The following is a 19405-nucleotide window of genomic DNA, read 5'->3' on the forward strand; positions in this document are numbered from 1 at the left end:
AATAGGGTTCCACATTTTATTTTCAAAATATGTGCAATGTGAATTTCACAGTTGAGCTCAACCACCACTATTCCCCAAACCCTACAGACAAACCATCAAAGAAATGAAATACAGGAAGAGTCCACTGCTAATTGCCATCTGTGGACAATGCTTACATACAGGTCTTCAATGAGCTTCGATATGGCTGCCCAAGGCCAACTATGGCTGTTGCACAGAAAGCACATCGATTGGCTGATTCATTGTAAGCTTTGCATCGTGTTGGAGATTTTAAAGTAACATTGAAGTTACATATCTGTAATGCTTATTGAGAATATGGTAAAGAAAAACTAAAACAAGAAAATCAAATAAATGTGCCGATACCCATGTGTGGGATACAGAACATAATCACTCTACCATAACTAAATATAGAAAATACAAAGACAGCCATTGAAAATAAATCACATCTATTTTAAGTTACAAAAGGAAAAAGTTCGTAAAAACTGTGCAAGTACAGCAAACGTATATTACACAAGACATTTAAAATACAGTACTCTGTATCAATAGAAATCCTGAGAGTTGTCCATTCCTGGTTCCCAAGTGACTGAGTTTAGGCATTCGGGCAAACCCCCTTTCACCTGTGAGGGCTTCAGGAGGGCATTGCTCTGACCAGATCAAACAAGCACCAAATGATCTGCAGTCCCTTTCTTTACAAAAGTTTATCATGTCACCTCTACACCTAGAATGTGGGTTTTCATATTATTCTCCATTTCAAATTCTTTGCAGGCAGAACTGTATATCCCAAGATTGCTTTGTTGTTGATTGATTTTAGGGAAAGCTTTAAATATGAGAAAATAAATGATCATATGTAGTGCAAAGATGACACAGGAACCTGCATGAGGAAATTATTGACATCATTGAAAATGTTGCAGTTCCATAGGGAACCATCACTCAATGGCTGTGTTACCCCAATTATTACATACAAGACTGTCAAAAAAGCAGGACCAAGTTCTCTTGTTTTTCTCCATGTGATAGCATGTACAGATGGATTCATGTGTAAAAGATGTGTTGGCAATGAAGTTGTGCCCAACACTGTGGTAGTTCTCTGTCCAGGAGGGTGCTTGGTAAAGTTTGCAGTGACTGACTATTGGAGAGTGATTCAGTGCAATGATGAGTAAGACTTGACACTGCCTCGCCAGGCTAAACACACAGGACTACTATCCGATGCACCCACCCACAGGCACAATGACAGCCCTTGGGATCTGCGCTAAGTTACACACCAACAATCTCCATTTTACTCCTCAACTACTACTGTACATCAGCCAGCCACACAGCCAATATTGAGCTGTTTCACCTAAAGGTAAGTACCCAAATTAAGCTTGAAAACAGTTAATGCACTTCCACAAGGGTAAACCTAATTGTATCAACGTTTCCTTAGTTATTGCTACTAGAAACTTTATCAACTTTTCAGATGAACCAAGTTCTGAAATGCATTTTGCCATTTAAGAGGTAGGTTATTCCAAACACTTCTAATCAATATCAGACATGCTGGAAAAATGTTTTTATATCCACAGAAAACACTATGCTGCAGCAAGCTGCCCATACTTCGGACAAATCAATGCATCTGCCTGAACCACGTCCCTTCGCTCCTTATCTGACTGCTGAGTTGCTATCAAAGCAAACGGTTGCCTGGTTCAGAATGTCTCACTTATGCCAGCCACACACACACACACCTGACACCATGCTTGTTTCTCCAATGTGGAGTGAATAGTCTAACTTCTCTTGGCATGTGACACTTGTTACAACAATATGGATGTCAGCTGCGAGTGTGAAGCTAATCTACGATTGCAACAAGTATAAATCCAACTGCAACAAAGCCAAACAGCACATTGGTTGACACAGCTAAGGCCTTCTCTTAAAAGCAAAGTATGCATTTACCAAAATAACATACCTGCCTCCTACCACACATGGAAATAAACCTAAATCACTAGCACACACAACTAATAAACACTTCCAAAGACGAGCTTGCTGTAGGGCGCAATGAGCAGTCAAAGACGACAACCTCATCAATCTGAGCATCACCGCTCATCTTACCCGTATGAATATAGACTAAAATTATTTATAATTCTCACTTTATGCTGGCATGTAGCATGACAATAATTAGAGGGCACTTCATATTGATCCCTCAACTGCATGCATATCAATTGTAAAAATTATAACCTACATATCCTTTTAAGATTGGTATTTTATTATGATCCCAATTAGCTGTTTTGCAAAAGCTGCAGCTACTCTTTCTGGGGTCCACACAATAAGATGGAACAAAATGGCTCAACAAAAACAAGCAAACAAGATAATTGCACTTATGATTCATTGTACTATACTGTAAAACAAGTATCAGTGTGGGTATTTGGTTCCGACTGGAGAAAAAAAAAAAACAATACTGCAATCTTAAAACCACCCCAATTTGATCGTGTTGAACCATTAACGCTTTAAGACTAAACTCGACAGTCCTTGTGATGCAAACACAGGACAGTACCAGGCACAAGGCATGCAGGACCACACACACTCCCTCTTCGTGGAGGAGGGAACCTGTCCCTCCTCTCAGAGCACTTTCTGAAGACACTGTGGGTACAGTTTGGCCACCACACACTCAAAATGGCGGCCAAGGTCCCAGAGGCGGTCGGGCGTCTCGTAGACTTTGGTCCATGTGTCCGCCTCGTCGTCGTACTGGTAGAGGGAGTTCTTCCTGCTGGTACGGAACACGTGTTCCTCCACCATGACCTGTGTGGCTCGGACAAACAGGTGCAGCTTGCCCTGGAGGAGCAGGGCCTTGATGTAGGGGCTGGTGGCCTGGTCGAAAGGAAGGTCCCTCTTGCGGGCCCAGGTGTTCTGCTCGATGTCGTAGACCTCCATGGTAAAGGTGCGCTGGTGGTTCCTGCAGATGCCAGCGATGTAGTAGATGCAGTTATTGTGTAAGGCAGCCAGGCCCTGGCTCCGGGGGACACTCATGGGGGCCAGGTGGCCCCAGTAGTCCTTGTGAGGGTCGAAACAGAAGAAGTATTCACCTGGGAAACAGAGAAAAGAAGCACCACAGTGTTAAGATAAACATTGAAAAAGGAATGAAGTAGTTTTCAACAACCCCTTTTATGTATTAAGATTCTCCTACACCACGTTCATCTTTTCCCCACTGCATTTCTCTTCAGTCTATTTTCAAGGTTGAATAGTGTCTCCACTATTCCGCCTCACCTTGGAGGATGTAGATGCGGTCTCTGTACTCCACAGCGCTGTGGAACTCCATGGCTACAGGCATGGGGCTGACGGCGGTCCAGTAGTTGTCTCTGGAATCGTAGCACTCCACAGACTTCAGTGCGTTCCTCCCGTCCCCCTCGTACACACGGCCCCCCAGGGCGTACAGCTTCCCGCAGCAGTGGACCAGCCTGCAGCCGATCCGGGCCCGCAGCATGGGCGAACGCACAAGCCAACGGTTCCCTGCGTGCTCGTACTGCCAGAAGTCACTCTCCGCCCGGTGGTCGATGGACACCTCACTGTTGCTAGGGCGGTAGCCCCCAGCGATGAAGATGTCATTCTCCGATGACACCAGGATGCCCACCTCCCGCAGGTCATTGGGGGGCTTGCAGAGTTTGAACACCTTCCCAGCAGTGGTATCCAGGCAAGGCACGGTCTGCTTCTTCCCTGAGTGTTTGTGTTCCGCGTCAAAACAGATGACCATCTCAGAGGCGGTCATGCCCAAGCGCTGGGGGCAGCCGTTGGTGCCATTGAGACGGGCCATGTTTTTGGAGAGGGCGCAGGCAAAGGGGGGTGGGATGCGGCTGAGGAAGGAGTCATCCAGGAGGGGCAGGCGGATGCATTGAGAGAACACTTCAGCCAGGTGGGCCTCCCTGCGGGAGCGGTCGTGCTCCAGCCAGCGCACAATGCTCTCATACACGTGCTCCTCCTTCTCCACATTCAGGTCATCGTTGTTCAGGATGCTCACCAGCTGCTCTTTGGTGAGCTGGAGGAACTCCTGCTCCCGCGCCACACACAGGAACTACAACAGCACAACACCACATGTCACATTTCATCTAGACCTCACTGTCATTTGTCGCAGAATGCTCAACTAACAGATCAAGACCTGGAATGCTATCCTAAAATGTTAGTGTCAACTACTTTATTTATGGTACTTGTGTTCTCACATTACTGTAATTATAAGGCCATTTTAATGACACATTGATACATTAATCCTTCCTAAATGGCGAGCCAAGTGAAGCACAATAGTGTAATAGAACAGCTTGTTTTTAGAATAAAACCCACCTTCTTGCGTATGTAGTCTTGGGAGCGCTCCCTCAGCTCCTGATGGCCGTAGGCGTCTGCAAACATGTAGACCCCGGTGCAGTTCTGGGGGTCCAAGCGGCTGATCATGAACTGGGCACACTGGTCCTGCAGGGCTGGGATCTGGAAGATGCTGGCTGCCGTGAACAGGGCCTGGATGTTGGACTCTGACAGCGTGACTCTGGACGTGTAGGCATAGTCCAGGACCAGGTGCATGGACTCAGACTCCACCCCGACGATCCGAACCTCCCTCTGGCTGCTTTCTGTAAGGCCACTGGTGAACATGGACCTGGAGGGAATAGGAAATATAATTTTTTAAAGAAAGTTTAAATGTTGCAGCATTGCCTGGTCCCAGATACTACTTCATTGCCATCATTGACATGACAATGAGTGACAGGAAGCTGGTATGATAGCACAAACAGACTGGCACTCAGGCTAGTTGAAGCATTGGTTGTTATCTAAAAATGTTAACGACTAGAAACAAACAAGCGGCTCACATCAGACCTACCTAAAGTAAGGGCTGATTGCTGCAAGGACATTTCGGTGACACGAAAATGTCTTGCCATGGTCCACTTCAACGACAATATCTGTGAGCTGTGCTTCATCATACAAGACTTTGAGCTGCTGGAGGATGTTACAGGCATGAACAGCATCTACCCCACTGTAGGTTGTGTTTGATGGAGTCCCATTCTGTACTTGTAACAGCTTGCCTATGTCTATGGAAGAAACATAGGAGAGAAACATACCTTTTTTCCATGATGGATATTAAACAGACACTTATAAAATTGTGGGAAACTTTACTAAATAATATTATTTAGTAGCATATGCAGCAAAACAATTGAGTCAAGCGTACTGGCTACAATGAGTAGAGCAAAACATATTCTAAAACACGTAGAGATTAGTAAACTGACTGACTATGGCTGTACTAAATTACTATTCGACACACTAGATAGTCCTTGTTTGTAGAGTAGTAACGTTAGCTAGCATGCAATCAGTGTGCCATGGATATCACCCACTCAGCACAATTTGTGTGCACGATTTATTGACAGAACAAAGACCCGTTCCGAAACAACGATACTTTTCTTAACAAGCTAGCTATCGTAATTAGCTAGCGAACTCTGGGGATTAGAAACTCACAGCTGGGTAGCATCACAGCAAGCCGTCCGCGGCATTATCAGCCGGCTATAGTAGTTAGCAAGCAATCATTTAGCCATTGACCTAACTAGTCACGACTACCGTCAGTCATGCAGTTAACGTTACCTACATTAGCTAGCTAATTTGGATTGTCACGTAGCTAACGTTCTCGTACTCATGTTGACATGGAGCTAGTCGGTTAGCTCATTACTAGTTAACGTTAACCAAGTAACGTCAAACTGGCCAACAACTAGCTATGTTTCATCAGGACGAGACGTGGGCACGTTACGTTAGCTAGCCAGACATACGTTAGTTAGCTTGTTACATACCTTCTTGACAGCTATTAATAAAAGCTAAGAGTACACACGAAAAGGTCTAACAGTATCATTGGCATACAAATATATGCAATTGTTTAGACTTAGTTGTACTAACAGACAAAATGTGGTTAAAACTAGCCATCTGATAGAGCTAACGTTATAGATAGTAATGCTAGCTAATTTAGATAACCAGCATACACTTTGAGAAGCCATTCGCTTACAGCTTCACTTGTAAAACGAAGAGATAATCTTAAGTGTCTAATATTTTTGTCAGGGTGTAATCTTGTTGGTTATATACCATTCAATATGAATTAGGGAACTTTAAAATTGGTTTTAAAAGTCTTCCTCGTTAACACAAACAATCAAGAAACGCTAACCTCCACTGGCAGCCATTCTCCTCAGTCTGTTCTCAAAGCACACCGTGAAACGGAAACAGCCGACAATGACAACCAATCAAAGTAGAACCAATGGAATTGATGATCAAATGAATCACTAGAAGAACATTAGGCAACAATTTATACGTTCTCTTTTAATCAGGAATAAATAGATTTAAAGGCCCAGGGCATTTAAATTAGAATAAGGGCTCTGTATAGGCATACACTGCAGTATGTGTTATATTTAATGATATTATTTACACACACTATCTTGTCATGCATCCGAAGTTTAATGTAGGAAAACCCTTACAAAAACACAAATTCTTAGCATCCAAGTAACTCCAAGGTCTGTCTAGCCATTACCTTACATCTATGAAACTACACTACTTTGATTGTCTCTATGCTGCTAAAGGCCCATACCAAGCTTGTTATCAACATTACAATTAGTGAATGGCCTTTCCGTAATTAAGAAGAATGTATGAAAGGCAATTCATTTCGATTTGAGCTCTCAATCACAAGAGAGTGGTCAGCATTTTGATGTGGGCCTCTTGAAGTTCAGCACATACAGTCTGGTCTCATAAACTAGACATAACATAGTAAATGTAAATCCGGGCACTCAAATTACTGTAGTATCATATGTTACGTTTAGTATGGCTACATAAGACAAAAGGTTGCTTAAGGCAAAAGCTAGTAGCGTGGTTGGTCGGGATGGATGGGTAAGTGTATAACGCAAATGTCTAGCAACCCATAGGTTGTGTGTTTGAATCTCATCACATCATTTTAGCTAATTAGCAACTTTGCAACTACTTACAACTTTGTATCTACTTTGAAACTACTTAGTATGTTATCTAACCCTTCCCCTAAGCCTAACCATAACCCTTTAACCTAACTTCTAACCTTAACCCTAAGCCTAACCTTAACCCCTAACTTAACTCCTAACCTTAACCCTAACCCTAACCTTAACCCCTAGTCTAGCTAACATTAGCCACCTAGCTAATGTTAGCCACAAATTGGAATTCGTAAAATATCATACATTTAGCAAATCGGTAACATATTGTACGAATTCAAATTTGTTACACATTGATCGAATTGCAATTCATAACATATCATACGAATTGTAATTCGTAACATATCATACGAAATGGATGATGGACATCCACAAATGTATACATACCATACGAAACACAACATATGATACTAATTGACATTTTCCAGATTTAAATTTACTATGTTACGTCTAACCCTGAGTCCAGGTTGGCACATGGGGTGCCACTTGCAATCTAATTGTGTCAAAATAAACAGGGTATTTGCTGTTACAAGCCATGCAGTTGGCTTGTAATTTCCATGCAGTGTGTCATTTAATCTGGCAGCATTATTAGATTAATTACATCAACATGCAAGAGTACATTGTATTTTATTAATGGCTATAACAAGTAATTGATGCTGGGATATTTTGTTGTTCTATTCTATGGTTAGACATTTGTATTCATTTGTGTAGGCTCAATGTACATCTAAAAATGAATTAAACTGGATTTTTTTTCCCCCACAGATCTACAAAACTGAAAATGTCCTGAATGCGTGTCTTCACACCCGAGTTAATATTTGGTGGAAGCACCTTTGGCAACCATTACAGCTGTGAATAATTTTTAATAAGATTCTACCAACTCTTAGGGCAACATATATCCATTTTTTGGTCAAAATTCTCAAGAATTTTCAAGAATATTGAAGTCAGGACTGAGACTAGACGATTCAGGAACACGCAATACCTGGAAAGCCATTCTGGTGTGTCTTTGGCATAACATTTTGTGAAATTGCTTCTTTCATATTTATTTTGATCCTGACAAACTCCCCAGTCCCTGCCGGTAACAAGCATACTCATAACATGATGGTGCCACCACAATACTTAAAAATACAGAGGGTTTCACTCTGTGTTGTGTTGGATTAGATTTGACAGAAGTAATACTGCAAGACAATACGGCAAAGACATTAACTTTTTGGCCTGAGTTAAAAACTACAGCTGTAAGTCCAAATATGTCGTTTTTAACTCAGGCCAAAAAGAAAATGTCTTTGCCGTGTTGTCTCACAGTATTACTTGACGACCTTGTTGCAAACAGAGAGGATGATTCAATGTCTATTTTTAAAACACAGGCTTCCTTCTTTTAACTTTGTCACGTAGGCAAGTAATGTTGAGTGAACGCAATATTGTTGATCGTCTGTATTGTCAAGTATTGTGGCGAGAGCATAATGTTATGGGTGATCTTCTTAAAACCTAACCCTGCTATAGTTTGATTTTTCAGCGGGACAATTATTCAAATTGTAATGCCAAAGACACAGCAGAATGGTTTTCCAATAGGTGTTGAGTGTTCCTGAATGGTCTAGTCTCAGTCCTGACTTAAATCTGCTTGAAAATCAGTGACAAGGTTTGAATACAGCTGTCCATCAATCATTTCCAACCAAATTTACTTGGTTTGAGTAATTTTTACCAAAACAATGTATACATGTTGCCCTAAGAGTTGTGCAAGGTTGGTAGAATCCTACAACAACATGTTAACAGCTGTAATGGCTGCCAAAGTATTAACTCTGGGGTGTGAAGACATACGCAATCAATACACTTTCATTTATTTTCTATAATTTTTCTTTCACTTTGGAAATATGGAGTAGGTTGTGTATATCGGTAGGAACAATATATATATATAATCACTTTTTAGATTTAATTTTAAGGCAGCGAAATGTGAAGTCTGTGCAAAAGGTTTGTAGACTTTCACTAGTAACTGTATATTTTCTGCTCAGAATGTTTGTGTCTTGCAATACTACAGTAGAGGCAACAGCCTGATCATTCTTTTTGCCATTATCAGCATAGTGCAGCCTGGAAAATGACTCTAACGCTGCATAACATTGTAAAATGATAGGAGGAGAGTCAAATAAAATAACTGCAATCCGCACCTCCAATTTGTTCCCATTCAGCTACAGTGCAGGCTGTTAAATTGGGCCTAGCTGCTCTGGAATGAAGGAAAGAAGCTTCCTGGGGTTTCTGTTATTTAATGATACCTTTAGCTTATGTTTACCCCTCTGCAGAATGCCCCTTTTTGATACATTGAAACCGATCTCCTGATATATTGGCTCTTTATAGCCTAATACTTTTTTACTTTTTGCACGTAGAACTGCATTTTCAGGTCACAGTAACAATGAAAAAAGGATTCCTTATTTTTGGTGCACTTTCAAATTGTATAGGCTACTCTGTCTCAACTTTAAAAACAGTGTGATTTGCTACAATCCATGACATGTGGGGAAATGTTGACTGAGAGAAAATGGGAATAGATGGGGTCATCTTTTGTGGTTTATCCTCAGATTGCAGTCTAAAATTGTAGGCCCGTGTTTTTCTCCTAAGGGAAAATGCTTGGATGAACTATATCATGTAGTTATAGTCTTACAGAATGATACTATATGGTTTAAAGACTGCAGTCCTTTGATACACATTGTTAAGCTACATTATTTTAAGATTAAAAGTGTCCCAGAGCCTCTTTTGAGTGGGGAGCAACAGAAATGCTATAAAATATTTATCTGGAAGAAATTGCAATGTCATCATTTAGCCCAGCCTGTTTCTCAGATTCTTTAACCTTTAGCACCAGGAACCTGCTGAGTAAATGAGCACTATTGTCCTGTGGAATGCAAATGTAATATTTGGTACGTACTGTACGTTGATTGAATTACACACCAGATGTTCACTTCCAAAAAAAAGGTGTACATGAATGTGAGAACTCATATTCAATGTGTTTTAGTGTGTGTAGGTGTATATATGTGTGTGCCCTCGTGCGCGTGCCATAGAGGGATTGCACTTTATGATGAATTTCCCCATCCTGCCTAAAAGGCCCCTCTTCAGTTGTGAGACAATTTTGCACCGTCTGCCGGGCATCGGAGAGAGAGGGATAAGCGGAGGAGCCTTGGGTCGGGAGCGATTGAATTGCAGAACAGAAGAGAGGATGAGATGGAATGCATGAGGGAGAGGAGGCAGGGGGTGTAATTGTAGTTTAAATGTGTGTTTTTGTCAGAGATGGAGGTAATGGGTTATAAAATGCCTCTAGGGACCTGTGGGAGAACGCCTGCAGATGTTGTGAAGAGCCTCTCGGTCTGTCTGTGTCTCCTCTGCCACCCAGGAGGAGACAAATAGGAGCACGATGGGAGGCTGCTGTAAATACAGACCTGGAGTCCCCGCTTCATGTTTAAAAAGTGCCTTTCTAACCCCATCTGTGGGGCTGGGTGAATACCCCATCATATGCTCTGAGCCTACCTAGCTAGTCTCAGCACAACCCCATGATGCCACTTGGAAAACTGCTGATGATGTTTCTTAATGACTACAATGGCTAATGTTTATGAGTAGAATTACAGCAGAATTGGAAAACACCAGGAAAACACAAGTAACTAATTGCCATAATTCAGTAAAAGTTAAGATATCTTAACAGAAAATGTCACTCAGTAAAATACAACTTGAGTAAAAGTCTACAAGTATTTGGTTTTAAATATACTTAAGTATCAAAATTATATGTAATTGCTAAAATATACTTAAGTACCAAAAGTAAAAGTAGAAGTATAAATAATTTCAAATTCCTTTTATTAAGCAAACCAGACAGCACCGTTTAAAAAAAAAATATATTTTTTTAATTTAGAGATAGCCTGGGGCACACTCCAACAGTCAAACATAATTTGCAAACGAAGCATGTGTCTTTAGTGAGTCAGCCAGATCAGAGGCAGTAGAGATGACCAGGGATGTTATCTTGATAAGTGAGGGAATTGGACCATTTTCCTGTCCTGCTTTTGGGTGTCAGGGAAAATGTATGGAGGAAAAAGTACATTATTTTCTTTAGGAATGTAGTGAAGTAAAAGTAAAAGTTGTCAAAAATATCAATCGTAAAGTATAGATACCCCAATAAACGACTTAAGTAGTACTTTAATGTATTTTAAGTACTTTACACCACTGGAAAACACTTTAGTTCATTGAAGGCCCCTTTGGTCAATGAGTCAAAAACAATCCTCTTGGGCCTCCTGAGTGGTACAGCGGTCTAAGAGTACTACAGACCCGGGTTCAATCCCAGGTTGTATCACAACCGGCCGTGATCGGGAGTCCCATAGGGCGGCGCACAATTGGCCCAACATCGATCCGGGTTAGGGAGGGTTTGGCCGGGTGGGCTTTACTTGGCTCATCGCGATCTAGTGACTCCTTGTGGCGGGCTGGGCGCCTGCAGGCTGGTCGTCTGTTGAACGGTGTTTCCTCTGACACATTGGTGCGGCTGGCTTCCGGGTTAAGCGTGCATATGTTAAGAAGCGCAATTTGGCGTGTCATGTTCCTTTGGCCACCTTTCCTTCCAGTTCTCTGCTGCCAATGACTGGAACGAATTGCAAAAATCTTTGAAGCTGGAGTCTTATATCTCCCTCTCTAACTTTAAGCATCAGCTGTCAGAGCAGCTTACCGATCACTGTACCTGTACACAGCCAATCTGTAAGTAGCACACCTGACTACCTCATCCCCATATTATGAATTACCCTCTTGCTCTTTTGCACCCCAGTATCTCTACTTGCACATCTATCACTCCAGTATTAATGCTAAATTGTAATTATTTTTGCCTCTATGGCCTATTTATTACCTTACCTCCCTACTCTTCTACATTTGCACACACTGTGCATAGATCTTTCTATTTTTCTTATCTTTTGTGTTATTGACTGTAGGTTTGTTTAGGTGTAACTCTGTGTTGTTGTTTTTGTCGCACTGCTTTGCTTTATCTTGGCCAGGTCGCAGTTGTAAATGGCCTACCTGGTTAAATAAAGGTGAAATAAAAAATATTAAATAAAAAATGTTTTGGCGGGTCATGTTGGGGAGAAAAATGTGGTAAAATACAGATGGGGATCTTTATTATCTGCTGTCTGTTGGATACTGCACAAATATTGTTCTGTTTGTAGCTAGCATATTTGGTGGTCTCCCCTCTTTGGTGTAATTAGCCATTCATCCATTTATGGTCTGAGGTTATAACCTCAATTTAGCAAAAGAGTTCCCCACAGAAAACCACATTTTCATCTCTTCAGAATTTGAGATTATAGAACAACGGATGAAAGCACTTCTGTACTGTAGGTCTATGAATACATATTTTCTGGGTAGTATCCCAAAGTGACTGAATTGGAGTAAGCAGGAGTCCAGTTTTCCTTTATAACTTTGGGGACAGTTCATTGGGCTGGGTGACCGTGCATTGTCTGCCCTTCAAAAGAAAACAAATAAGGCTGCAGCTCCCCACTGTGAGCTCGAGTCATTTGTTCCACTTGTCCGGCTGATGGATTCTGTTTGATAAAAACAGGCCTTTTTTTGCCCCTCTCTAATTACTGAAAAAAAATATATACATATTTCAGCAATTTTTTTGGTCTTCACAGGCGGTGCGTCCGCACTGAGGCACTATTGAGGTCTCTCGGTGTGAGTGGAAGCGGGCCGGGAGACACCCAGCTGGGAAGTCTGAAGCTCTAATAGCAGAATCGGATTAGAGGACTCCCCCGGCGTGTCCGGCTCACTCGTGTGTGAAGGCTCTGCCCATCATCAATATTGAGGTGCTTGCGCGGGGGTGATCCATCAGCAAATCCGATTGCACACCCAGAATTCTGAGGTCCTGGCAGAAAGCTGGGATGGGCTTTTCTTCCCCTTTGACATTATTCCGGGAGAGTATCCATTAATGTAATGTAGCACACAGAGGCAATCATGCAGCCTTCCAGCCCCAGGCAGGTTACTCTGAGGAGAAAGTGCAACTTTAGCACTTAATCATCTCACCCATACAGACCATACCAGTCTATCTGATCGTTCTCCCAACAATATGTCACCACATTCCCCATCGGGTGCACTGTTGTAATCTCCAGATCATCTTAGGGCTTCTGACCCTCCATTTGCCCTCTCTCATTTAAAGTACCAGCAACCAATGCACCGGCTGATTTAAAACAAATTATGCACCAGATGAAACCTTGCCATATACTGTAAATTAACTTATGCAATTAAGAAAATAGCTCAGTAGGGTGTGATGTTATACAGTACCTTCTGCAGAATTTACATTTACACACACAAATCTAATTGAGTGCTGAGCGTTTTCAGTTGAAAACCATTGCATTATGGATACCAAAGAAAATGAAACACCTAGCAGTGTACAAAATAGTATATGTTTGCCAAAAACATTTGGCTATGGTAATCCCCAGAGGAGCAGTTAATGACAATGACCTGCTGGTCTGAAAAGATAGGAAGATGGATATACTGTATTGTTGCATCCCCATGTGGTGTGGTCTGAGAGTGGCCCTGTTCCCAACAAAGTGTACCACGCCCTCCAGCCTGCTACATTATGATAGCAAGGAGAGGGACCAGACAAGTACTAAGGGCAGTGTTGTGTGCCTGGTGAGGTCATGAATAGTGAGGTGTGTATTATCATGTGATTGATTCACTGCATGCATGGCTCCAGGGGAAGACGCAGTGAGAGGTCAAACAAGACTGTTCCAAATAGACCTGTCTGAATCAGCCTTAGGGGGGCCTAACCGGTTAGACAAGGGCAATACCTTTTACTGAGAGTGGCTTTGGTTTACTGTGGTTGGGCTGGACAACCGCATGTTTTATTCACTTGCCTTAGAAGGTGACAAATGCTGGACCCTAATATTCAAGGCTACCAGTATGCGTGCCCACTTTCTTAGTCTTTCTAATCTCATGACCAGAGTCTAAGGACTAGTATAACATTAATTAGTTAACAAGGCATTCACACCAAGGTACTTCTATATGTTGCAAGGCAATTATTATCGAACAAGTTCTTATAAATCAATAAACTCAGCAAAAAAAGAAACGTCCCTTTTGCAGTACCCTGTCTTTCAAAGATAATTCGTAAAAATCCAAATAACTTCACAGATCTTCATTGTAAAGGGTTTAAACACTGTTTCCCATGCTTGTTCAATGAACCAATAACAATTCATGAACATGTACCTGTGGAAAGGTTATTAAGACACTAACAGCTTACAGACAGTAGGCAATTAAGGTCACAGTTATGAAAACGTAGTACACTAAAGAGGTCTTTCTACTGACTCTGAAAAACACCAAAAGAAAGATGCCCAGGGTCACTGCTCATCTGAGTGATCGTGCCTTAGGCATGCTGCAAGGAGGCATGAGGACTGCAGATGTGGCCAGGGCAATAAATTGCAATGTCCGTACTGTGAGACGCCTAAGACAGCTCTACAGGGAGACAGGACGGACAGCTGATCGTCCTCGCAGTGGCAGACCACGTGTAAGACTGTCCGCAATAGGCTGAGAAAGGCTGGACTGAGGGCTTGTAGGCCTGTTGTAAGGCAGGTCCTCACCAGACATCACTGGCAACAACGTTGCCTATGAGCACAACCCACCGTCGCTGGACCAGACAGGACTGGCAAAAAAGTGCTCTTCACTGACGAGTCTCGGTTTTGTCTCACCAGGGGTGATGGTTGGATTTGCGTTTATCGTCGAAGGAATGAGCGTTACACTGAGGCCTGTCCTCTGGAGCGGGATCGATTAGGAGGTGGAGGGTCCATCATGGTCTGGGGAGGTGTGTCACAGCATCATCAGACTGAGCTTGTTGTCATTGCAGGCAATCTCAACGCTGTGCACTACAGCGAAGACATCCTCCTCCCTCATGTGGTACCCTTCCTGCAGGCTCATCCTGACATGCCCCTCCAGCATGACAATGCCACCAGCCATACTGCTGGTTCTGTGTGTGACTTCTGGCAAGACAGGAATGTCAGTGTTCTGCCATGGCCAGCGAAGAGCCCGGATCTCAATCCCATTGAGCACGTCTGGAACCTGTTGGATCGGAGGTTGAGGTTGAGGGCCAGGGCCAGGGCCATTCCCCACAGAAATGACCGGGAACTTGCAGGTGCCTTGGTGGAATAGCGGGGTAACATCTCACAGCAAGAACTGGCAAATCTGGTGCAGTCCATGAGGAGGAGATGCACTGCAGTACTTAATTCAGCTGGTGGCCACACCAGATACTGATTGTTACTTTTGATTTTGCCCCCCCCCCCCCTTTGTTCAGGGACTCATTATTCAATTTCTGTTAGTCACATGTCTGTGGAACTTGTTCAGTTTAAGTCTCAGTTGTTGAATCTTGTTATGTTCATACAAATATTTACACATGTTAAGTTTATATCCAATTTGACTTAATATAGGCAGTATAAGCAGACAACCTAGTGAACATACAATTCTGCTGAAAGTCCATCCTATTATGCATGTGAAAACAACATTAGGTGTTTTGGGGATTGGACCCATGTGGCCTCTTGTACATTTCCTTGTGCATAACCCCAACCAATACAAACATATACATATTTGGCTTCTTTCTTTAACAAGATAAGTAAAGTGTGCACATATCATTTGAGATGTGAGAGGAAAAAGTACTAAAGGACCTGGATGTGTACATGTTTTTTTCCTCTTATTGTCTCTGAATTAAATGTTGGAACATTTAAATAATTTTTCATGGTGAGTGTGTCTAATGGCTAATCCACAAAATGTTCCTGAAAATACATCTCAATAACGCCCTAAAGTGCCTAAATGTATGTAGCTCATGCTACTGAGCAGTAATTTGTTTTCATTTAGCATATATTCCCTGTATACACATTCCCTGTCACTGTTCCATTTTAGCAAAATATTTATCTAAAAAGCCAAACCCCACTGAGATATTTGCATACCTAATAACAGGGTTTATGAGACCTTTCAAAAGCATAACGTACAGTCATTACTTAGTGTTCCTGAAAACATTAATCCTTCAATATGGAGATTTTTTTTCATGCAGACTAGTAACGTTAATTTAGTTAAATGTCATTCCGTTGACATCATGACAGCTCAGTGTGTCTGTAAATGTGTGTGTGCGTGTACATGCATGCGCATGTGTCATCAGTGCCTCCGAACAACATAAAAGTGGCTAAAACACCTGTTTCTGGTAGTTTTACTAGTTTTTTTACTAAGATGTCTGAGAGTATCTCACCTTCTCCTCAACCCTTAGTGTTGATCTCTGGAATATTACAGCACATGGGAAGTGAATCCTACAATGACACAAGCCTTTGTTTTTTACCCAGAAACAGGGTGTCTGCTGTGGAGCTTCTTGGAATACTAATGAAGGTGCGTAGTGAGTCAAAGTCACTGACCTGAGGTGGCGAGCCACAGGAGCAGCAGGGGCTGGGGACGGGACCACCGTCTGCCTGCCTGCCTGCCTGCCTGCCTGCCTGCCTGCCTGCCTGCCTGCCTGCCTGCCTGCCTGCCTGCCTGCCTGCCTGCCTGCCTGCCTGCCTGCCTGCCTGCCTGCCTGCCTGCCTGCCTGCCTGCCTGCCTGCCTGCCTGCCTGCCTGCCTGCCTGCCTGCCTGCCTGCCTGCATTGTAGACAGAGGAAATGTCACTGAGTATCTCCTCCATCACTCCTCTCCCTCATCAACTCAGCCTAATCACAATGCACACCCACATCGCATCCCAACACTGTGTGGGAGTGTGTGGAGGCAGACATGATGGTGAAATATACACTCCAATGCTCTCCAATACACACTCCGATATAGTACATGTGAAGTGGCACTTACAAAATCGATATGAAAACACACTTTGATAAATCTTGAATAAATCTTTACATCAGAATTGAGATGGAACACCTGTCTGCTTGACATATTCTAGCCACACTGTTGGTTGGTGTGTGTGTGTGTGTGTGGTAATTAAGTGTTCAGTCTCAGACGCAGCCACCACACAGGGGAGCAGTGCTGGAGCCTCCTCAGTGGCACTCAGTGGAAAGAGGAGATTTGAACAGCATCTGGAGCTCTGTACTGAGATCATATTTTCTCTCTGTCAGACTGTGTTTCTCCCTCCCTTACTCCCTCCATCGCCCCTCCTCTCTCTTAGCTCTTTATTCATCCCCTCTTGCCCTCGCTCCAACTTTTCTCATTTTATTTAACTCTTTCCCTCTCATTTTCTTTCTCTCACTTTTTTCTCTCTCCCTCTCTTCATTTGTCTTTCTTGCACTCTCTTCTCTTCCATTCTCACAATGGGTAAGGTGGGGTGCCAATAAATAAAGGACTGTGAATCATTGGCTCCTCTCCTCTCTCTCTCTGGTCGCTCACCCTCTTCCCTCTCTATGGGCCTGGTCAGCGTTGGGCTGTCAGCCGATTAATGTAGCAGTCTATGGACTCCACGGCTTAGTAAAACAAAGCCTATTCACTGCCACAGATATGAGGCCAGACATTCATTTGCAGCAGGGAGAGAATAAATTACCCAGTGGAATGAATCTCTCTTCCCCATTGATTCATTTTATATGTGAGATGATAAGGCAATCTGTTAAGAGACGCCCATTCTCTTTTCTTTTTTTTCACATACAGATTTTTCTTTATGGATTATAGTCCGAATACATAGGCCCCCTGTGAGCAATGCAAATTCTTCCCCTTCCCCAAAATCAGAAGTAGTCTGGCTTTTTTATCATCTATGAATCATGTGCAATAATTCACATTGAACGAGTCAAAGAGAAGAATTTCATGGTTAGGATGGAAGGAAATGTCTGGGCAGGGATTCAAATTATGTTGTCCATGATGACAGCTATGGTGAAAGAAAATATGTTTTAAACTTTTATGATTATGTATGCCTACTGTCGAGCCATCAAACTCAACGTTGCTCACAAAATGTATGCATTTATTTTTATGCTTGCTATAAACACATAGTTGAAAAAAGTTACCTGTTGATTTAGTTGTAACATTGAGTGTAGTAAAGTCAGATGTGTTGCATTACGGTGTTGTATTGTACCTAAACTAAATGTTCTCTCACAAGAGCAGTCATTTACATTAGCAAAGGGACAGAGAGGGAACACCTAGTCACATTATTGGCACCAAACTTGACTGGATGAGATTCTTAGGAAGAACAACATTGCCATCTATCATCTAGAAAGGGAATAACATGCTTTATCAACAGGATAGTATTTGAGGGTAGGCTACACCAGGGGTATGGAACCCTGGTCCTGGAGTGCCGCAGCCACTTGTTTTTGATTTAATCGACCTGGAAGACCAGGTGCGTTGAAATTAGGCAATCACTGAACTGATCAATTAGCTCAGTTGGTTAGGTGTGGTGCCTAGTTGGAACAAAATCCTGCAGTACCTTGCGGCACTCCAGGAACAGGGTTGCCTACCCCTGGGCTACACAGGGTTAATAGGAGGAAAAACAGCAGGCATAATCACTGATAGGCTGTATGGAACCCTTGCTCACAATGTCCCCAGTCCACCTGGCCTTGCTGCTGTTCCAGTTTCAACTGTTCTGCCTGCGGTTATGGAACCCCTACCTGTCCCAGACCTGCTGCTTTCAACTCTTAATGATCGGCTATGAAAAGCCAACTGACATTTGTTCCTGATTATTATTTGACCATGCTTGTCATTTATGAACATTTTGAAAATCTTGGCTCTCTCTAATTCTCTCCTTCTCTCTTTCTTTCTCTCTCTCGGAGGACCTGAGCCCTAGGACCATACGTCAGGACTACCGGGCATGATGACTCCTTGCTATCCCCAGTCCACCTGGCCTTGCTGCTATTCCAGTTTCAACTGTTCTGCCTGCGGTTATGGAACCCCTACCTGTCCCAGACCTGCTGTTTTCAACTCTTAATGATCGGCTATGAAAAGCCAACTGACATTTATTCCTGATTATTATTTGACCATGCTTGTCATTTATGAACATTTTGAAAATCTTGGCTCTCTCTAATTCTCTCCTTCTCTCTTTCTTTCTCTCTCTCGGAGGACCTGAGCCCTAGGACCATACGTTAGGACTACCGGGCATGATGACTCCTTGCTGTCCCCAGTCCACCTGGCCTTGCTGCTATTCCAGTTTCAACTGTTCTGCCTGCGGTTATGGAACCCCTACCTGTCCCAGACCTGCTGTTTTCAACTCTTAATGATCGGCTATGAAAAGCCAACTGACATTTATTCCTGATTATTATTTGACAATGCTTGTCACTTATGAACATTTTGAACATCTTGGCCATGTTCTGTTATAATCTCCACCCGGCACAGCCAGAAGAGGACTGGCCACCCCTCATAGCCTGGTTCCTCTCTAGGTTTCTTCCTAGGTTTTGGCCTTTCTAGGGAGTTTTTCCTAGCCACCGTGCTTCTACACCTGCATTGCTTGCTGTTTGGGGTTGTAGGCTGGGTTTCTGTACAGCACTTCGAGATATTAGCTGATGTACGAAGGGCTATATAAAATAAACTTGATTTGATTTGATTTGATATTACTCCAATAATCAG

The 19405-nt window shown here is 42.8% G+C and overlaps 1 protein-coding gene across 1 annotated transcript; it reads right to left on the reverse strand.

The window, feature by feature from the left end:
- Window positions 1-2: 2 nt before the first annotated feature.
- LOC120065098 (kelch repeat and BTB domain-containing protein 8) lies at window positions 3-6219 on the reverse strand. Its single transcript, XM_039015816.1, has 5 exons — window positions 6134-6219; window positions 4814-5021; window positions 4288-4594; window positions 3223-4024; window positions 3-3041 (listed from the first exon to the last, which is right to left on the reverse strand). The coding sequence occupies exons 1-5, from the start codon at window positions 6147-6149 to the stop codon at window positions 2578-2580; spliced, it is 1797 nt and encodes a 598-aa protein (XP_038871744.1). The 5' UTR covers window positions 6150-6219; the 3' UTR covers window positions 3-2577.
- Between the last annotated feature and the right edge of the window lie 13186 nt (window positions 6220-19405).

The sequence above is a fragment of the Salvelinus namaycush genome, chromosome 20, assembly GCF_016432855.1.
Source record: "Salvelinus namaycush isolate Seneca chromosome 20, SaNama_1.0, whole genome shotgun sequence".
NCBI lineage: Eukaryota > Metazoa > Chordata > Actinopteri > Salmoniformes > Salmonidae > Salvelinus > Salvelinus namaycush.

Coding starts and splice junctions, on each gene's coding strand:
- LOC120065098 (XM_039015816.1), bottom strand. Junction 4,025..4,287: donor AAGACTACATACGCAAGAAG/GTGGGTTTTATT, acceptor GTGCTGTTGTAG/TTCCTGTGTGTGGCGCGGGA. Junction 3,042..3,222: donor CCGCATCTACATCCTCCAAG/GTGAGGCGGAAT, acceptor TCTGTTTCCCAG/GTGAATACTTCTTCTGTTTC.